This window comes from Panthera leo, chromosome C1 (assembly GCF_018350215.1).
Source record: "Panthera leo isolate Ple1 chromosome C1, P.leo_Ple1_pat1.1, whole genome shotgun sequence".
In the NCBI taxonomy this organism is placed as follows: domain Eukaryota; kingdom Metazoa; phylum Chordata; class Mammalia; order Carnivora; family Felidae; genus Panthera; species Panthera leo.
Genome location: NC_056686.1, coordinates 192,050,707 through 192,071,911, shown reverse-complemented (window position 1 = coordinate 192,071,911; position 21,205 = coordinate 192,050,707). Strand labels below are relative to the sequence as shown.

Genomic DNA, 21,205 nt, shown 5'->3' with positions numbered 1-21,205 from the left:
CCAACATCTGAATAACAGAAAATACCAAAACAGAATAAATAAATAAATAAATTAATTAATTAATTAATTAATTACTTTACTAGGAGGAGGGATGGTCTACAGACTTACTGGCCCCAATAAAATGAAAAGGTCCATACCAAACCATATTATGAAATTTCAGAATCCCAGGGACAGGGTAGGTACTCAAAGGTTCCAGAGAAAGAAGGGATGAGGAAACAATGACTAAAATCAATAATGCACAATGTCGATAGATTTATGAGCAACACTGTAAATGAGAAGACAAAAGAGAAATGTCTGCAGAACTGCCAAAATTAGTTTCAACCTAGAATTCTATACTTTCTCAAACAGGAGTTTGAGACAGGCTAGATCTCTAAAAACTTCTGCCCATTCCTAGAAAAATGGACTCCAGTAAAACAAGGGCATTTAACAAGACAAAGGGAAACAAAGATTCTAGGACACAGGGGGACCCAAAACATGACAGTAGTTATGTGAGATCCCAGATGACTTCAAGGAGATATCCTAGGAAAACAGACACAGAGCTGGCCTAGCAAAAACCAGTCTACTCTACTGGAGTAGAATGACAAAAGGCTGTCTCCAAGAAAAAAAATGGAACAGATGTGTTTTAGTAAACGAAAAATATTTTTGATAGACATGTGACAAATGTTACAGCATTTGGGGGAAAAATAGCTGTTAGAAAATAGGCAAGTGAATATCGTCAGGAAATTAATTCCACACACACAAAAAACGGGGTATGTGAAAGTAGGAAGGCCCGCCAGGGAGCTACTTACAGCATTTGGCTGTGTGAGATCATGTTGGCTAGGAAAATGGGGACTGGATTACCCTGGAGAAGTGCTGAAGTGCTCAGGTTTCAGAAATGTTTAAGAAAAAGGATGAAGTGTATACAGGAGAAGGCAGAGAACTACATGGCTCAGCAGTGAGTATCTGCATAGTCATAACAAAACATTGGTGCTGATTTAATAAGAACCATGATACAGGCTGAGGGAACAGAGGGAGGGAGGTAAGGCCAAGGTGAGTGAGGGAGCTAAGCTTTCACCTGGCATGACAGCAAGTGGATAGAGAGCGCTACAAATTAACTTGGTATATTTTTGTTACTTTGGTTAAAAAATAAGATTAAAAAATTAAAGCGAACAAATTGAAGGTAGAACTTTATATCACAATCATGTTTTTAAAATTTAAGTCAAATGTCAGGACCCTTAAAAAATGAGGACTACTAAGCCAAAGACTTTCCTGAATACATTTCATAATGAGGAAAATAGAAGAGATTTAGAAAACCTACAAAAAGAGGTTCACACTAACAATACTGGATCCATTACATTTTTTAGGAATAATGGCAGACACATTTTTAATTCAAACTGTTAATTTTTTAACTTTTCAACTGTTTACTTACATGGTTTAAATGGTTGCTCTTCCTCTTTTCTCGCACTAAGAATAAAAAAGATTAACTGATCAATTCTGATACAAATGCCATAGAAAAGTAAAAGTAGCTGCTAATTATCTGATGGATTACCAACATACAAAAGGAGATCAAATTCCATTTTTAAAATATAATTTCCAATAAAATTCATAATTTAAATCACCTAGCAAGAGGAATCCTATAGTAAAATCTAAAGACTTAGTTTTACTTTTTGACTCGACAGATATTCCCTGTTAGGTACAAATGAAAGGCTCCCCACGCACAAAAGAAAAGGACAAAGCAAACCACACCAGGTAAAAATTTAGCTAATAAAAATGTTTATCTGTTCTATATCTGAACCACTGCACAGTAGTATTTTCTAATTCTCTCTATATAACTTACTTTAGTTACCAGGATCTGCCAGCTCTAAGAACCAGTCTCTGGCCAGGCACTGATCTATAGATGCATCAGTATCCTGGAAGCATCCTGAAGCACTTATTGGTAATCTACTAATACACCTTACTAAAAAAAAAATGGGTCATTACACAACTGGAAAGTAATCTACCTTAAATTTATATTTTAGTGAGTATGTTAACCTAACTGGACATATCTACAGCACACAAAATCACTTTGCTCTAAGAAAGGACAGCAGTAGAATAAAAGGGTCCAATGAGGGTCTCGGGCCACACTTTGTTTCCCACACTGTCTCCTTTAATGTGGCGTGACATCAGAGGTACGCACTCCTTATGACTGAGGCGAGAGAGACATGAGATAGCTTTTCTTTAACTGTCTCCACACTGTCTGTATCAGGTGGGCAATCCATGTTTCTGGATGAATCTGAGAAATACAGCAATGCTAACCAGAAGCGATCTGCTTGCGATAGGCTAAGTACACACACTGTGAACATGCAGGTTAAAACATCCCATTATTTATTGTGCTGCATCACTTCAAATATTATGGAACCCTCACTTCTTTTATTTCTGTCATAATCAACTGAAAAACTTGGTCACGTATGGCTTTTTAGTTCAAATAAATGAGGATTTAACATAACATTAAGGAAAATAAGCAGGAAAGCAGGAGTGCTAAAAAATCTCCAGTTCAGACTCTCATTCTAAATCAAGGGCACAGGCAATGTATACTAGTTTCACTTGTGGAAGCGAACCTTCTAGGAAACCCCACAGGCTATGTTTGTTCCTACAAATCCTGCCACGTCACTACGTTAGGATGAGGAAGTTTTGAATAGCTCAAAAGTTCTGAATGGCATAAATGTGGATGTGAGATAGGCTTGTTTGGTTGAGCACTGTGTAAAATGGGGCCAGAATCACAGATTTAATCCCCATAAATTGATGATTTTTTTAATTTGTTAAATGAAAACCTAACTGTGGCCTAAATCCTATCACTCATCTCTAAAATGTGTGCTCTTTGGAACAGGGGAAAAAGACAAAGTGGTATGAGTTAGACCACATCTAAATCATGTGGTCAACCGACTGTGTTGATAAAGAGGTGGCAAATGTGTGAACAGTCCACGTGTTCTGCTAACTAAATCAGTGACAACGAAAGTATATCATCGCATATTAAAATAAGTGAATACATGAAAAAGTGAAACACTTAAACCAACGTATGAGTTCTTCTAGGTTCCTTCTATAATACACAAAACAAAGATGGTTTTCAATCTTTTTTTCAGAAGAAAAAAAAAATACTGTCTTACCATCCGTTTGAGATTTGCTCAGGAAAATTGTGCTTGCCCTTGGATGGTCAGAAGGGTTTGATTCCAAAGCTAAGTCTGTATAGGAAGAAAAGGTATGATGGTTTGAGTAGAAAAAGACAGGATTTTAAAAATAGCTACACATCAATTTGAATCACTTAGCAGTCTTGGGAAGAGTTTTTAGTAATGACAAAAAGCCAATTTTAGTAACAGGAACAATATAAAAAATATACCAGGACACTGCAAAATTGTAGAATCTCTCCACACATGTGGAATAAAACCAGGCTATGTCTTAGACTTTTATTCTAACTTGCACCTAAATAACCTATGCAACTTTTAGATGAAATATGTGCCTTCCCCCTCCTACTTACTAAAAATCCCATTACCATCCTTTAAGCTGATATTAACAGCATATTCTAGAAACAGTCCCAAGAAGCAAGTTATGCTGTGGCTAATTACTGTCAGATACCAGCTCAATATATCAAATGTGCCAAAACCAAACAAGTTGCTTTTGGCAAGCTCGTGTTCCTTAGATAATCAAATGGCTAATTCTAACTCCATTCAACAAATGAACTCACTGAATTAGCTGTGGTTTATGTAGGGAGCTATACACAGGTAGAATTAAGAGGACTGTATGTATACAAGGTTCAATGTTCTCTTCTTTAGGTACACTTCCATAATAGCAAGTGATTTTTAACTTTTGCCCTTGATTTCTAAAGCCAGACTCTTGCTTCTTCTGTCCATGCTGCATGATTCATTTGGGGCTTCAATAAGACTACTTTCTGGAGCAGATCATGAGGCTACTTGTAAAAAATTTTTTCCATGCCTATGTAAAAGGTATGTCTGTCTATAGTCCATCCTGCACCAAGGTGGGAAAAAGTCTCTCTATTCATGCAAGAATACAAAAACAGGTCCTTGAATTTTCATAGAACAAGGTTTGCCACCATATGGGAAACAAAGTTGTCATATAAAAAACAAAACAAAACAAAACAAAAAACCTCTGGTGTGTCTAAGATTCCAAATAAAATGATCCCTGCATTTCCTCAAGATGTTTAGTGACAGTCTGGTAAGCAAAGTAGTTTGAGAAAGAAATAGGAAATGCACAAATAGGTTTTGTCTGGTTCCATATAATCTTTGCTCTTTTTAAGCTCTGAAATATATTTTTGGGTTACTTCACTGTGTTTGACAAGACAGCTTGATATTTCTATCAAATAAATGACTTTCATATTGCAACAACCTTTGTAAGAACCACTCAAAATTCTCTTAAAAAGGAAAAAAAAAACCCACAAAACTTTATGACACTCAGCAATGTCCATCTCAAAGCATTTAGTCAATCTTGTAAGAAACTGGACCAAGATCCTGACAGAGTATGGTTAAGAAACCACATAATAATTGTTCTGTTTTTAAAAGGGGTGTTGGCAGTCCAATCAAAAAAAATTTTTTTTTTTTGAGCATATGACTTTGTCTCAGATCATGATCTCGCGTTGGTGGGTTTGAGCTCCGCATCAGGCTCTGTGCTGACAGCTTGGAGCCTGGAGCTTGCTTTAGATTCTGTGTCTCCCTCTCTCTCTGCCCCTACCCTGCTCATGCTCTGTCTCCTTCCATCTCTCAAAACATAAAATAAAACATTAAAATTTTTTTTTCTTTAAACACTATCTGTGGTTATTAGAGAATCAAAATATCCAATGATATATTAAAAACTAATCATTCTTACAGTGAATCCTGTCTAATTCGGCATTTCATAAAATTTATCTACCTAGAATCCTTTTTTCCTCCAAGTAATATAGTTAGAATCTTGCACAAACATCATTTGGGACTTCCTGGTTTAACAGGAATCTGAACCATCCATTTTAATGGTGCTGCCAGCACTAGAAATTTACATAGCTAAACATAGCTTTGTTCTTCATGGAAATTCCTTCACTGAATTTGAAGTTTGTTAAAACTGCTTGAGAAACTTATTCAACATTTTTATGTAAAAGACCCATAAAAATTAAACTTTTTTCACATATTTGAAAAATGAGACAGTGTCAGCTATTGGGAAAATAAATGAATTCAGCTGTGCTCAAAGCGACAAAGACTCTCACAGCTGCCTCTAACCTAAAGCTTCCAAAAGAGTTCATGACCAACTTCCTACCAAAAAGAAAGCAAATATACTGCATTTGAATCCAAAAAATAAACAGAAATGTTTGCAGAAGTAAACATACTATGTATCAGTGCCTATAGCACCACAGAAGTTTAATTAAATCTTTTCAATGGGGGGGCACCTGAGTGGCTCAGTCAATTAAGTATCCGACTTCGGCTCAGGTCATGATCTCACGGTTTGTGGGTTTGAGCCCCACATCAGGCTCCATGCGGACAGCTCAGAACCTGGAGCCTGCTTTGATTCTGCATCTCCCTCTCTCTCTCCACTTCCTCTGCTCTCGCCCACTCTCTCTCTCTCTCAAAAATAAACATTTTTAAAAATTGGGAAAAAAAATTAGGGGTGCCTGGGTGGCTCAGCTGGTTAAGCATCCAACTCTTGGTTTTGGCTCAGGTCATGAGTTCAAGCCCCACATCAGGCTCCATGCTGACAGTGCAGAGTCTGCTTGGGGTTCTATCTCTCCCCCTCTCTCTGCCCTTCCCTCATGCTCTCTCTCTCTCAAAAGTAAATAAACTCAAAAAAAAATTTTTTAAGTTAAAAAAAATTAAATCCAGGAAAAAGAAGTACCAGAATCAAAGGAGAAGAAGCAGGCTACACATGTACATACACCCCAAACCAAGATGTTCTACTACCGATCTAAGTACAAAAATCAAGAGCTGGGATAAAAGAAATGGCAACGTGCAGGAACAAAGCAAAATTAGCCCAAGCGACAAGAAGGAAACTGGCACTGCCCCTACTCCACCTAGAGTTCTAGGGTGGCACGTGCCCTGGGACTTCCAAAGAACCACTGAGCAAGGCCAAGCTGTGGGCTCCCAGCTAGCCTGGAGCTGTCCCATGTTTCCTTTGCTATCATTGGGGGAGGGGGACCTTGCTAGGAGATATCAAGAGAAGAGAGCAGAACTGAGACAGGTTCTAAGAAGGCCATTTAATTCCTGGGTCAAGTGGTACCCAGTTTACTCCATGAACTCTGGTTATAGGAGTCAATATTGTTTTTAAAAATTTTTAAGATCAATTTTAATTTGTCACTGAAAGGGATCTGGTTAATCGGCAGTAATGATGATCACATTAAAGGTGCAAATAGATAAAAGTCACTTGCTCACTCCTTTAACAAATATCATGAACACAAATTTACAAGAGTCAAAATAATACTTTGTTTAAAAATTACTCATAAACTCACAACCATTACTTTGTTACTTATACGTTTAAAAAAAAAAAAAAAACAGAAAAACAACTGTAATCAGTGTACCATTTATGTCCTATTTTGTTATTGACAAGTGATCTTTACCCCATTCCAGTATATTTATTGTTTAATGTATATACAATGGCCTACCAAGCATTATTCCTATACTTTACTTAGCCAATCCCCTATTCTTAGGGTTTAGGTGCTTACAAACTTCTTATATTATGAGGGAAATCTTCATATACAAAGTTTTTAAAAAACAATTTTGTTTTTTATCTCCTTAGGAAAGATCTCCAAAATAGGATGACTAGGCCACAAGTTTAGATCATTGTCATGGCTCAAAGTATTGCTGAGTTGCTTTCTAAAGAAAGGCGGGGGGGGGGGGGGGGGGGGGGGGAAGGGATATTAGTGTATAATGCTATCAACTCTACCAGTTTCAGCTCCTACCAGGGCTTTGATTACTTGAAAGAAAAGATTCCTACTGATAAAAATGAGGAAGTCCACAGTCTCTAATTTGCATTTCTCTGATTACACAGTTTGACTATTTTCCCCACAGTTAACAGTGCTATTGCCACTTTGGTGAGTTGCTATGATTTGTATATACTGTACGTATTACACCTACTAAGACCCTGATGTTGTCAGTCTGCATGAGGTTTTCGGAAAATAGTAACCTTCTGTCTTTAGCCGGCGACAGTTGTCTATATAACCTGCACTTTTTGCCAATGACAAAAACCACATTGCTGCTTTATAGAATGGATATTTAAGCCACTAGACTGTAAACTCAGATACACACACACATTTCCGTGCTGTCCATTACTGTCTTCTCAAGCACCTAAGATAACTATGCAAAATCATACTATCACAAAGGTCATACTGCCAACTATTAAGCAAAGCATTACCACCTCCCACCAACATGCACTCACATATTCATGCAAGCACACGCAGTGAGAGAGATGGCATGAAATTACTATACATCTTGTATGTGAATCTAGCCCAAAATTATTTCTTTGGACACCTCTAAGAATTTTTTAAGTAATCTCTACACCCAACGTGGGGCTTGAACCCATGACCCCAAGGATCAAGACTCACATGCTCTTCAGACTGAGCCAGCCAGGCGCCCCACGAATGTTTTTAACCTAAGAGAAATATTCCTGAGTTCATGATTAGAGGTTATGATTAAAACTGTATTTTAATACCCATCACTTTTTTTTTTAAATCAATTTAAATTGCAACTTAATTTGACAGCATGACAGGTTGAAGCAGGAAAAGTAGAACTTCAGAAAAAAATTAAACTTGGGTCTTAATATAAATACAGAGGAAATCTGTAAAACCATTGACATCCAATACTGCTTTTCCCCTAAGATTCTATCAGTTATACAACGCACAGATGTTAAAAATGTGAAAACACAGGCAACTTAGAATAAAGGAAATGCATTATTAGAGGCTAAATGTGGCAAAATTAGGCAACTAGAAACTGTCAGTAAATGATTTTTCCTTGTCAAAATATTAGAGGGAGAAGGCAGTGACCAGGAAACGACCTGACAGAGCAGCATATTTCACAAAGCGATTGATTTCAATATATTGATTTCAATATATCCCAATTAAAATAGAAGATGTCAGCAGTTTCTGGGCTAACCGCTGGGTACCTGTTCACTTAAGGCTTCCTGCATTTACTGAACTACACTATCATCCTTATACTGTACGTGCACTCATTTTATGGCCCATTAACAAAAACATTTCAAGTCTTACAATTGCCATGTACACTGATGATTTTATCTGAGTCCACACTTTTCCATCCCAGTCAGGTAATTTCTACCGTATGGCCTTGAGCTGGCCTGTGTCACCAGAGGGCACACAGCGTGTTCCCGCATCCCCCAATCTACTCCTTGCTTGAGCTCTCCTTCCACTTCCTAGCCTCTGACAATCCTTCTAACTCTGGCTTTCAAACTACTGTACCTGACTCTACCTTGCTTCTCAGTCTTGCCTTGTTTTAACCCTCAACCCATGGTTTGGTGACTCTAACTGAGATGTGACATTTCATACAGTGAAGTACACCTTTCTTCCTTTATATATTTCTAAAGAGTATTTTTTCTCAGTTTCCTGAACGTTTAAGAACATTTCTGGGTTGCAAGTTACCTCTATTTCATTTTACATTGTGCAATGTTAATATTTTAATTCTAAAGCTTAATTATTTTAATACACACATGCACAAAAGAGTGAGAAAAAAAGTAGTATACAGAGGCACCTAGCTGGCTCAGTATAGAGCATGTGACACTTGATCTCGGGGTTGTAGGTTTGAGACCTATGCTGGGTGTGGAGATTACTTAAAAATAATCTCTTAAAAAAAAAAATAGTATCCCACAGTAGCCCGCATGATGAATCATTCAATAAATTCTATTCCTATAGACCATGTATCTTTAATTTACATTCCTGATCTACTGTCTCATTGTTAAAACTGGGACAACTCAATTTATACCTCTCAAAGCCGGTCTTCTCATGTGTAAAACATATCATTCCTATACTATGTAACTCAACTTTGTGAGGAGCAAAAGAAATGTAAGAGCAATCTATATATCATCTAAAGCACAATAAATGACAAAGCTTTCACAAATGAACTCAAAAGCAAAAAGTGAATATTTAGCATTTCACTGGAAAGTGTATGAAATGTCCACTCGTTACTCATACCCAAATATCATCTTAAGCAAATATGTGCTTTGGCTACCACTAAAGGGTAAGGAATAATACTCACACAATCAGTAAGAATTTCTCTCATTGATTCTGGTTTCTTTAAGCAAATATGCATTTCTCTTGCTTCTGTCATGCAGATTACTGTATGTCCTCTCCTTGTTTTTTTCATGTAACATATCCTGGAGATCACTTCACAGCAGTGAAGACAGACCTTGATCTTTTTTTTTACAGCTCCATAGCTATCTACTATGTAGATGCACCACTTGATTTTACTAGCCCCTTACTGGACATACAAGGTACTAACGATATTTTGCTTTTGAAAATAATGCAACAAAACCTTTGTGAATATGTGGTTTCATATCTGTGGGGTATATCTTCAGAATAAATTCCTTAGAGTAGGATTTCTGGATTTAATGTACCTGCAGTGTTGTGAGATTGTGCCAATTTCTCTTTCACGGGGTCAAACCACTTTGCATTTTCACCAGCAATACATGATTATTTCTTCACAGCCTCACCAAAGAATGTAGCATCAATGGATTTTCTCCCAACAGGAGAGAAACTACAGTATAGTTTTATTTCACATTTCTTCTATGCGTAAAAATATGTTTAAAGGTTATCTGCATTTCTTTTTCTGTGACTTGCCCATCCATACGTTTGTTGCCTTTTAAATTCACTTAATTTAAGCCAGCCTATATTTTAGACCCTTATCTTCTGTTCAATTCACTGTTGGCTCTCTCCTAAACTACTGCATCAGCCTTCTACCTGCTCTCCCTGACTCCAACCCGTGCCTGCATTACACATTCTCACACAGTAGCTAGTCTCTTTTTCTTTCTTCTTTCTTTTTTTTTTATTTTTTTTTCAACGTTTTTTTATTTATTTTTGGGACAGAGAGAGACAGAGCATGAACGGGGGAGGGGCAGAGAGAGAGGGAGACACAGAATCGGAAACAGGCTCCAGGCTCCGAGCCATCAGCCCAGAGCCTGACGCGGGGCTCGAACTCACGGACCGTGAGATCGTGACCTGGCTGAAGTCGGACGCTTAACCGACTGCGCCACCCAGGCGCCCCTCTTTCTTTTTTTTAAGAATTAACATCATTCCCCCACATATAATCCTCCATTGGTTTCCCATTACAACTAAACGAAGATCCGTGTTTTTTAGTCAAGGCCCAATAGGCATACAAGGTCTTAACCCACGGCATTTCTCATAGCATCCCTCTCACTCTGGAGCCAGCCCATGTCTTTCTGTCCTTTGCTTGCACCAAGCATATTCCCAACTGAGGACCTCTGCAAGGAAGCCTCCTGTCCTACACCCTCCCACAGCTCCCCCTCACTTTTAAGGCTGTGTACTTGTCACTTGAGAACAGCGTCTTTAACCACTTCAAGCAAAACTGCCCTCCCATCGTTGGCTTTCTTTCACTTTCTTTCAGCACCTCACTACCTGACATTCTTTATTATTCATGTGCTGTCTGCCCCTAGGTCCTTCCAGAATGTAAGGAGTTAGGGTAGGGGCTTTGTCATGTATACCACCGGCTGCCCAGCATCTGGAACAGTGACCAATAAACATCTGTTTCAGTGTACCCTAAACCAGTTAAGTTTCTTCCTATTTTCCCATCTCTACTAAGATTTCTTCTAATGCTTCTTTTGATTAGTCATCTTAGACTGGCATTACTTTCAGATCTCTTAGCGTAGTAGTTATTCAGAATTAAAGACACAAGACAGGCTACCAAGAACCACAAAAATCTAAAAGAGGAACTCTAACATCCAGTGAAAAACCAATGGTAACTGTAATTCAGTATAAGGACATTTAGTGTTAAACTACTTTACCTACAAAAGGACTCATCCTGCAGACTTAATTAAGTCATAAGACTTAATTTCCGTATACCATCTGAATTCTAAAGGGAGGTACAATGCACCAGTTTTTATCTGTGCCCCCTGAATAAAGCATAATAATGGGATTGTATACTGTTTTACTATAAAAGATGCCCAACCATAAGGGGTAGGTAAATGAATGGTGCTCCCACCATTCAACAGTACACTACACAGTTATGAAAAGGCATGTAGTCGAGCTATGTGCAGCTGCACGGAAATATATCCTAGAGTGCTCTCTAGGCATCAAGCACAGTGCTAGGAGCTTTAGGTCGTTGCTTTCCTTTAAAACAAAATGCTATACAGCAGTATATGAAGAGTTAGCTCATTTTTGTTAAATAAACAAAATGTTATGTTTATACACATACAGCACATTTAGGAAGAGTAAATGCCAAAATATTAATAAAAGTTCTGGATATTCTAAGTGAATGACTTTTTTATATTTTCTAAATCTTTTATATCAAATGCTTATTGTCATTTAAAAAAGCCAAAAAAAACCCCCCAAAAAAACAAAAAAAAAGGAGGGTTTAAAATAGCTACTGGAAAGAGGAAAGATCCGTTGCTCAGAGGTTTTTCCACATCATATTGCCAATTCCTTCCCTACTCACTCCTCGGGGGAAGGGGGAAGAAGGGGTCACTTCAGAGAGCACTCTGGCCAGCAAATCAGTGAGGCCTGTAAGGTCAGAACATAAAAGACTGTATGAAAAGTTGGTGAGTAACAATAAAATTGGATAACAGGACTTCAGTATCTTATTTTGTGTCATTGATACACCAGTTAGAGTAGATACAGGGTTAGGTAAAGGCAAGGTAGTGGAGATATTCTTTAATCTTTTTTCAATGTTTGTTTATTTTGAAAGAGGACAGACAGTGAGCAGTGGAGGAGCAGAAAGAGAGAGAATCCCAAGCAGGCTCTGCACTACCAGCACAGAGCCCAAAGCAGGGCTCGAACTCACAAACCACGAGAGCATGACCTGAGCAGAAACCAAGAGTGGGATGCTTAGCCGACTGAGCCACCCAGGTGCACCTAGAAAAATTCTTTTGAGGGGCGCCTGGGTGGCTCAGTCGGTTAAGCGTCCGACTTCGGCTCAGGTCACGATCTCGCGGTATGTGAGTTCGAGCCCCGCGTCGGGCTCTGTGCTGACTGCTCAGAGCCTGGAGCCTGTTTCAGATTCTGTGTCTCCCTCTCTCTGACCCTCCCCCGTTCATGCTCTGTCTCTCTCTGTCTCAAAAATAAATAAATGTTAAAAAAAAATTTTAAAAAAGAAAAATTCTTTTGAGTCTATCTGAAATCTATGCTAGGTTCTTAGAATATCCCTTTGAAAAGGTTTGAAGAAATCACATTTTTCTGAAATGTTTGAGAAAAACAAGGCACAGCATTATCTATGGATGACTTTTGTCTACGAAATGAAGTAAATAAATTCTTCATCATAGAAAAGCCAAAATGCTTTATATCTAAGTAGGTATTTCTTAGTTTCCAGGGAAACTGATATAAAATTTTTGAAATAAAGACATTAAAAGCAAACTTTCAATGTGCCTGCACTTTAGAGTTAGTGTTCTGACCTTGTTTCTATGGAAATCTAATAGGCAAATGCTGAAATTGAGAGTTCTCTTATCAGTTTATTGAATTTCAAAGAAAAATTTAAGACAAATTGAAATGAAATTTAAACTATCATGTTAAACATAAAGGGTAAATTCTATACTTACAAACTTTTTTAACTTTTTTGGTTTAATACTCCTTACAGTCTTATGCTTAAGGTACCTTACCTCATCAGCTTTTCTTTTTTTTTAAGCTTATTTGAGAGGGAGGGGGCACAAGCAGGGGAGGAACGGAGGGAGAGGGAGAGAGAGAGAATCCCAAGCAGGTTCTACACTGTCAGCACAGAGCCCTATGTGAGGCTCGAACTCACAAACCATGAGATCATGACCTGAGCTAAAACCAAGAGTCAGATGCTTAACCGACTAAGCCTCCCAGTCATCCTTCTCATCTGCTTTTCCTAACGTTCCTCTGTCCAGCGTATTCTTGGCTTCAATTTGAGGTCACCAGAACAAACTCTTTAAAATGCATCAACCCGTTTCCCTGACAGGTTAATCTAGGTTCGTGGCTTCCACTTTTATCTAGTCTTGCCTATTGTAATGAATGTACAGACAGGAGAGAGAGGTAAAAGTTGCTTTGAGTTGTGAACAATCAACCTTGAACGGAAACAATCATGATGACTACGTTGGGATAGGTCTACCTTATGTATAAATAAGGTGAGAGCTGACTATGAGAGCTGTACAAGAGCTGAACCCAGCAATCTGTCACCTTGTCAGTCTCTTCTGTTTAGTAGTTGTGTTACACAGTCATTGCCCATCTCTGGGTCTCTCTTTCCTCATTAGCAACATGGGGAGAATACCTGCAGCCTTATTTGTAGTCGGAAGGGCCAAATGAGATTGACATGAAAATGTGCTGTAAATCTTAAAAGAATTATGTAAAGGTCCCATTTGGTCTCTCATCCAACACTACCCATCTACTAACTAGTTTGTAAAATCACTCAGAAGCTTACCTTTCAACACCAAGCAGAACAGAAGTTTTCACAAGTATTCACATGCTTTGTGTTTAAACGTCCAATTAATTCATTTAATTTGTTCATTCTTTTACAATATTTGAATATTCTGAAAAAGCAGTACTTCCCCATTACAAAGCCATGTCCCTCATATGGGTGAATCCACAGGCTTAATTATTATAATTCTTAAGAGCCCCGCTGAAGTTTTAGAAAAAGAGCTGTAAGACATTTCCTCTATAAGCTGTGGCATTTAAATGAAACGAATGGGCTAATGGGGCTTTAACATCTTTATGATACAATGTTTTCTACTTCAAAGAACATAAGACTCATTAAAGAGCCACATGGTTATTAAAGAGCCACATTGTTACTCAGAATTATTTTTACCTAGTCCTCCCTTTCCAAAATTCCAGAGGCAAAAATCAAACACTTCCTCTTTGCCCTCCCCCCTCCCCCAACCGTTTAGTCTGAAGAACTTTTACCCCAACATTCTTAAAGTTGAACAGGATTCTATTGGCAGGAGGGGAGAGGAAGGAGAGGGAGCCATGGAGACAAACATTCTGTACAAGATCTGACACTTTAACTGCCAAACGTTTATATTACAAATTAAGGTCTAAATTTATGGTTTTTTCTCTTTGGAAACTTTCTACCAATAGCCTCATGAACCACTGCCCCGCTCATTTTTAGAACTGGCAGCATGTAAGTTAAGTCTGTTAAATCACTGAGATAGAGCAGAAGACACTTTTGTGCCAAAGTGGGAATTTTAAACTCCCTGGGTTCTCCGTTCGGTAAAAGGAAAACAAGAAACAAAAAACTATATTCTCGCAGCCCTGGCAGTAACATTTCACACTGTTCACAATGAGTTCAAGTCTCTTCTGCCATCATTTTCCTTCCGTCTTCAAAATATAGTTAGAATTAGGCAGTTTCCATCGAGGCTACTGGAAACAGCCTACTTAAGAACACCGCATAGACTTTCGCAAGCCAATCTCTATTTTGAATTTCCTACAATTCGTCTGAATCGTCCCGCGTGTCAACTACCTTAATGGTAGGAGGAAGGGTACCATCAGGCCCTTACTTGGTCCCTTTACTTAGGTAAGGATAGGGAGATGAGGTGGATGCTCCCAAGTTGGGGTATTTACATTTCCACCGAGAAAGGGGAGCGCGTATACCAAAAGAGTCTTTATAAAGTCTCCGGAGACGTCCAGGAGACCCCCAAACAGGAAAGGGCTGCGGACTGGACGGTCTCAGGCCGCGCTGGGAAACGGGAATACGGGAAAGAACTAGGCGTTCGGGCAGGGAAGAGGGAGAGAAACTGGCCGGACACGACGGGGAAAGAAGAAAGGATGGGGACGCCAGGCAGAGCCGCCTTCATCCCCGGCGCCCAGCCCTGAGAAAGCCCGCTCCGGGCAGGAAGGAGCCCGAGGCGGCGGCTCGGTCCCGGGGGACCCCGGGGGCGGCGCAGGCCAGCGGTCTGCCAGAGAGCGGACAGCACCGGCCCCCGAGAGGAACAAGAGGGCCCCGCCTCCTCCTCACCTTCGGGCATCTCCCGGTCGCTGATGTGCTGCAGGTGGTGGCCCTCGCCGGCTCCGAAATCCAACTCGGCGGGCTCCACGGCAGCAGGCGCCGGGGCTACTGCCACCGCGTCCCCGGCCGCCGCCTCGCAGATCTCAGACTCGTAGTTTGCCTCCGCCGGCCCCGTGCGCCGGCCCACCTTGGGGCTGGCATTGGGGGACACGCAACAGGTCAGCGTGTTCCCCATGGGGCGCCTCCACTCCTCGCCTGCGCTCGCCCCCGACTCCGCCGCGCTCAGCAGCTGCCCCCTCCCCCAACAATGGCGCGGTCGGCACCGGCAGCCCCGGGCTACGCCGGGGCTGTGCCGCGCATGCAGGCGCGGCCTCGCCCGCTGCCCGCCGGTACGCCCCGCCGCCGGGCCCCGGGCAGGGCTCCGGCCCCGGCCGCACCCCCGCCGCCGCGCCGCCGCCGCTGCCGCCGCCTCCCCCGAGCCAACTAGTCTGTGAGGGCGGCGACCAGCCCGGCTTATTTAAAAGGGGTGGGGACCCGACGAGCGCTGAGAGGCGCAGCCACTGCCGGCAGAGAGCGCGGTCGGAGCTCCTCCTCCTTCCGCCACCACCTCCCGACTGCCGTCCGCTGGCCTGGCTGGCGCCTGCCAACCGGAACACATTCTGCGGTCACCTGGTTACGAGGCACCAATCACACCCAGAGTTCCCTCCACGCGCCCGCCTCGGAGCGGAGGCACGTGACTCGCAGTGCCCCGCCCCCGCCCCGCCCCGCGGCTGCTCCGCCCCCCGCGCGGCGCGCCGCCGACTCCGGTTTCCATTCATCTAGCGCAGCCCGGAGCTTTCCGGTCCTGTGGGAAGCGCACCGGGCGTTAGTTACTCTAAGCCGTCCCGGGTCGGTGGGCGTTATAGAAAGTCTCGTTAGTAAAGAGCCGATTCCGTTAGCAACCCGATTTCACCGGGTGTGACAGCTGACTCATTTGATCGGCCACCGAACTTAGTTCCCCCCGAATTGTTGAACCGTTTTTGTAACTAAACGCTCCTCCTCTCTTGCCTTCCAAACGTTAGTTTTCGCCTGCAACTTGACCATAGCAACCCCCGGAGCCCTGGTCCTCCTCTCAGTAGAGCGCTGTGGCTTTGTGTCTTGAGTGAGACCCGAGGACACGTCACCCTTCACTTCTTTCTCACTAAAATAAGGAACGAACTCGTCCCTCCCGGCCCGGAAACGCTGGGTTTCACCGACTCGCTTTTCTCCCCTCTGCTTCCCCCTTTGATGGCAGGAGTTTCCAGATTTCCCTTCTTTGGCCAACAACCCATAAAGCACGATTTTCTCATACAAAATTGAGACCCACAGAGTGAGGTGGCACGGGTCCTGACCTGATGGAGATGATGATAATGATAGTTAACATTTGGGTAGTGCTTAGTAGTGCGCCCAACCCCATTCCAAGTTAGGTAGGTACCCGTTTAACCCTCGACAACAATCCTTTCACAGATTTTAGGGAAGAAAGTGAGACGAATTAACATTCCCAAGGCCAAGTGATTGCTCAGGTGTGGGGCCGGGATTTGAGCCCAGATATTGTGGATCCCCACAGGCACCTTATTGTGATTACCAGAAAATAAAGGTAGAAGTAAAACTTGAGAGGAAATGACACTGTATATCAGGATATTTATTTAAGGGAGGACAATTTTTTTTTTAGTGTAGATTTGTAAATGTTTTCCCTTCACTCAACATTCTCTCCCATGTGCCCGTCACTGTATGTGGGAAACCTTCGGGCCCTCAGTGAGCTCTCAGGGATAACAAAACAAAGGCTCAGAGAGTCCAATTGTCTGAGGTCACGCTGCTGGAAAGTGCTTGTACCTGGGGTTCAAACCTAGATCTAACTGACCCCAAAGTACATGTTGGGGGAAAGAGGATGGATTTTTACCCTGGAAACACAAGACGATTGAGTAATAGGAAGCTGGCGTGTCACTATCAGATGGTTTGTCATGAGGTCACTCCCAACAATAAGGACTGAAGGATGCAAGACCAATTCAGAGACTTTATGTTCAACTAGGAGAGAAGGCAGTGGCAGTGACTGAAGTGGGGGGAAAGGACTTGAGATCTTTGGGGAGGTAGAATTGCAATACTTGATGACTGGGTATGGAGGGAGAAGTGAAGAGGGAGGCAGAAATGGCTGCTAGGATTCTGGCTTTGAGGACTGGATAGAGAGCGGTGACTTTTTCCCAGAGAGAACACAGAAAGAGGAATAGGTTTGAGGAGGAAGATAATCTTTGCCCTATGAAGTGGAACATCCAAATGGAGATCTCCGGGGGAAAGTTGGATCTATAGCTCTTTTGACTAAGTCTGTTTTGTGATATCCCAAGTTACATTTTCAAAAATTACACACATATTCAACCACCCAAAAAGTAATTGGGGAGATTTCTTAAAGTTGACATGCTGAGAATGTAACATTTCCTGGTGGTTACTTTCATAGAAAAGCTTGGAATCTATGGTTTTAATAAATGGCACAGTTTATGTAAAACAAAACTGTTAAATGAAAAACTATTTACAATTGTATTGTCATTAGAACATATAGAAAGTAATGAAGCCATGGGTACAGAAGTGATTGTCTTGAGAAGATGTGTATAATTTTAAAGATTTTTTAAAAAGGCAGACTAGGTGAATAGAGAGATTTAAGTGGCATTTAAGTGAAACCTGCAAAGGTGAGCAGTGAAGTCAAGGACCTGAGCACTAATCAGAAAAGACTGATTGATCGGGTGAGTTCCATGAGGTGTGTGGGAGGCAGGGGGGCTCACATCTGCCTCTCATATCTGCAATGGCTGCATCTAGAACAGTGCCTGGTCAGTAGGCAGCAATAAGCAATTCCCTGAAGAGTCAAGTGTGGGAAAACTACAAATGCCATGGGTTATGGCAACTGGGTGATTGGGGATGTGTTGTGAGCCTGGTGGCCGGCAGTGGGCAAAGAAATGAATAGGAGTTGAGAAAGTGAAGACCCTAACTGAGAGCTTCTTTTCCTAAACATTTTGACTGAGAATAGACATGCAGTAGCAGTTAGAGGGAGATGTATGGTTAAGGGGTACATTAAGAAAAAACCATCCTCCAATGATGGAGAAAAGGGAAGCAAAGAATAGTAATGTGATTTGAATTAAGCAAGAGTTTGACTCTGTGATATAACCTGAGACCTTGCATATGGCTGCTGATGGCTGAATTATCTCTTGGGATATATCCTCTTGGGATATATCTTGTGATTAGTGTTTTACACGGGTTCGGAATAAGCCCATTCATTCATTTTATTCATGCAATACCTAAGCTGTTACCACATGCCACATACTTTTTAGGTACAGAAGATGTTGTTTTGACCAAGATAAGCAAGGTTCCTGTTCTCATGAAACGTATCTTCCAATAAAAGAGTCAACAAGCAGTGTTGTCCATCACACCTCAAAATCATGGCCCAGGAATAACTACTGAATCTTTATTCCAAACAGTAGGGTGGAGGAAGGGAATGGAGATTTTTAAGAAGATGCATACAGCATAGAACTTACATATCATTGACTTCAAGCTTAGCCATATGGCCACACACAGCTCTACGAAAGGATCAGAAAATGTAGTCATATAGCTGAGGAACTAATGCATAGGGAATAACTGGGCATTGGATGATAACTCTACCCTACAATCTTAAGGTAAGATTAGAGAAGTCTCAGCTTAAAGCAAGGAAGATCATAATACAATTTCATATCCCTTTGCAAGCATATATGGAAACTTATGCAAAGAGTTCTATAGTGACCTTAAGCTAAGAGGACAAAAAAAGTGGAGCGAGGCTTAAACTATAGAATAAACTACCTCAGATACAAGAAAGATTTTATGGTGGTCAGGTGATTAGGATTACATATTATATGTGTATTGTGACTAATTGGATTCCATCTTGGGTATTGGGACTAGTTGGTCATATAGAATAGGATTTTGTGTGTAAGTAATAGGTAGGGTTTCTTTGGGCAGAGTCTCCCCTTATCACCGTATTCTCAACGGCATATGTGAACAAAAATGTTAAGAATTATTATTAGACCTGATTTGATGTGGAACAACTGGACTTTTCTCATTTCTGAGTTTGGAAAATTATAATCGGTATCATTAAGCAAGTAGGGCATCTGACAGTGCTGGCATTCATATTTAAGTAATCTATCCAGTGCCTCTTCCATCTGACTCTTTCTACACCTTCTGAACTGTTCTTCTACCTTCTCTCTTCTCATAGCATGCAGGTTTCTTTCTGTCCAGTGAGTCAGTCGAGATAAGAATGTTAATTTGAATTGATGCTCTGAAAAAAATTAAAAATGTGTTAGTTTGGCATTCCATTAAGGGCAGTTCATGTTCATTGGACACGTAGTTCTGGCCCCAAATGTCCACTGTGATTACAACTCCGAACATTAGGGCGCTAAGACAAGTTCTAGGAAGGGCCTGCAGTTTTAAGAGACTAGGAGTTTCTTTTTGCCCTTCCTGGAGCCTTTTCTCCTCTCCGCCGTTCTATGGTTTATTTGCATCCAGTTGCATTTGTCTAAGTGCTATAGGAAATCTAAAATCTTAGCCCACAGCCGGTGCTTCCTCAGATCACCTTCTGGTAGAGCTGAAAGAGCCTTTCTCTCCCGTTGAGTGCTCCGTTCAGGATCCTGGTTTTCTACAGCAGATGCGGCTCTACCCCTGGCTCCAAAGGCTGTAACCAACCGCCCGTGATCTGCACTTCACTAGTTTCAGGAGGGAACTGCCCTCCACACTTGCCCCGGAAACAAACTCACTGCCAAATCCACTTTGGAACAAGGCAGAGTATGAATAAATACATTAAATGCTCTCAGTTGTTTTTTACCCAATCCTGCCAATACTCCTTCCCTCGGCATCTCCATGCTTTGCTATTTCCACTTGTTTCACTTGAGTGATATCTTGGTGCTTTTAAGATGTGTCAATTTTACTCTTAAAATGGAATCCTTGGCCAAATTGGTTTACTGAAGTTAGAACCTTTTTCTTGCAATGATTTCACGTGTTCCCTCGGTTTCTTCTGGTAGCCTTTTTGACAGCAGCCTCCTAAAATCAAGCTGATATTAGAAACACTGTAGGAAGAGGAGTCTCATTAAACTTGACAGCAGGGAAAAGTTTAAAGAAGTCTTTATCACCAAGTTTGTTCCCTGGAAACAAAACTCACAGATTTTAGGGCATGATCTTTTCCTCATGATGAGTCCATTGCCTGTTGTGGAGACAAATCAATTTTTATCCCCACAGTGTGAGATCCACCCTGTACTACCTCTAGAATGTTTTTCAAATGTTAACATTTATTTATTTTTGAGAGACAGAGAGCTCGAGTGGAGGACGGTGCAGAGAGAGAGGGAGACACAGAATCCCAAGCAGGCTCCAGGCTCCAAGCTGTCGGTACTGAGCCTGACGCGGGGCTCAAACCCACAAGTTGCGAGATCATGACCTGAGCTGAAGCCGGACGCTTAACTGACTGATCCACCCAGGCGCCCCTAGAATTCTTCTATCAGAAGGGATTAGGATAGCAAACTGGATTGATGTAGGGGCCAGGAAATTTATCTTAAGAGACACGTTTGGGGGCACCTGGGTGCCTCAACTGGTGAAGCATCTGACTCTAGATTTCAGCTCAGTTTATGAGCTCACAGTTTGTGAATTCGAGCCCCATTGCCAGCCCCGAGCTGCACTGATGGTGCAGAGCCTGCTTGGGATTCTCTCTCTCTCTCTCTCTCTCTCTCTTGCTCAAAATAAATAAATAAATTTTTTCATCAGAGAGATACATTTGAATAGCACTTAAAAAATGAACAATTTAAATTGCATTTTGGGGGGGACTAGGGCCTTGGCCCCTCCGCTGAGCAGCCTTGGCTTCTATAAGGGTGATTCTTTGAGTAATGCCACACACCCCATGAGATATTTCTGCTCAGTTCTATTTACTATACAGATAACATAGAATGCTCCTCTGGGGGAAAAAAAATACTCTAGTTATATAGTCAGTGCTTTGTCCAGAAGAGGCAAAACAAAACAAAACAAAAAAGCCCCCTGAAAACAGCTGAAGCCAGGGCCCAAACCCGATCTGCCCTGTTCTTTGCAGCCACAGTGTTAGAGCTGGCCCATCTGGACCATTTGATAAACCTCTACTCATT

At 41.4% G+C, this 21,205-nt stretch overlaps 1 protein-coding gene across 1 annotated transcript in view; it reads right to left on the bottom strand.

The window, feature by feature from the left end:
* The window catches only part of CCNYL1 (cyclin Y like 1), a 37,209-nt gene extending 21,733 nt beyond the window's left edge, over positions 1-15,476 (bottom strand). Inside the window, exons 1-3 of the mRNA XM_042949929.1 lie at positions 15,066-15,476; positions 3,123-3,197; positions 1,409-1,443 (exon numbers count right to left, since the gene is read on the bottom strand). Of these exons, the coding sequence (XP_042805863.1) occupies positions 1,409-1,443; positions 3,123-3,197; positions 15,066-15,291 (336 nt within the window). The 5' untranslated portion in view covers positions 15,292-15,476. The remainder of the gene's footprint in view (positions 1-1,408; positions 1,444-3,122; positions 3,198-15,065) is intronic.
* Between the last annotated feature and the right edge of the window lie 5,729 nt (positions 15,477-21,205).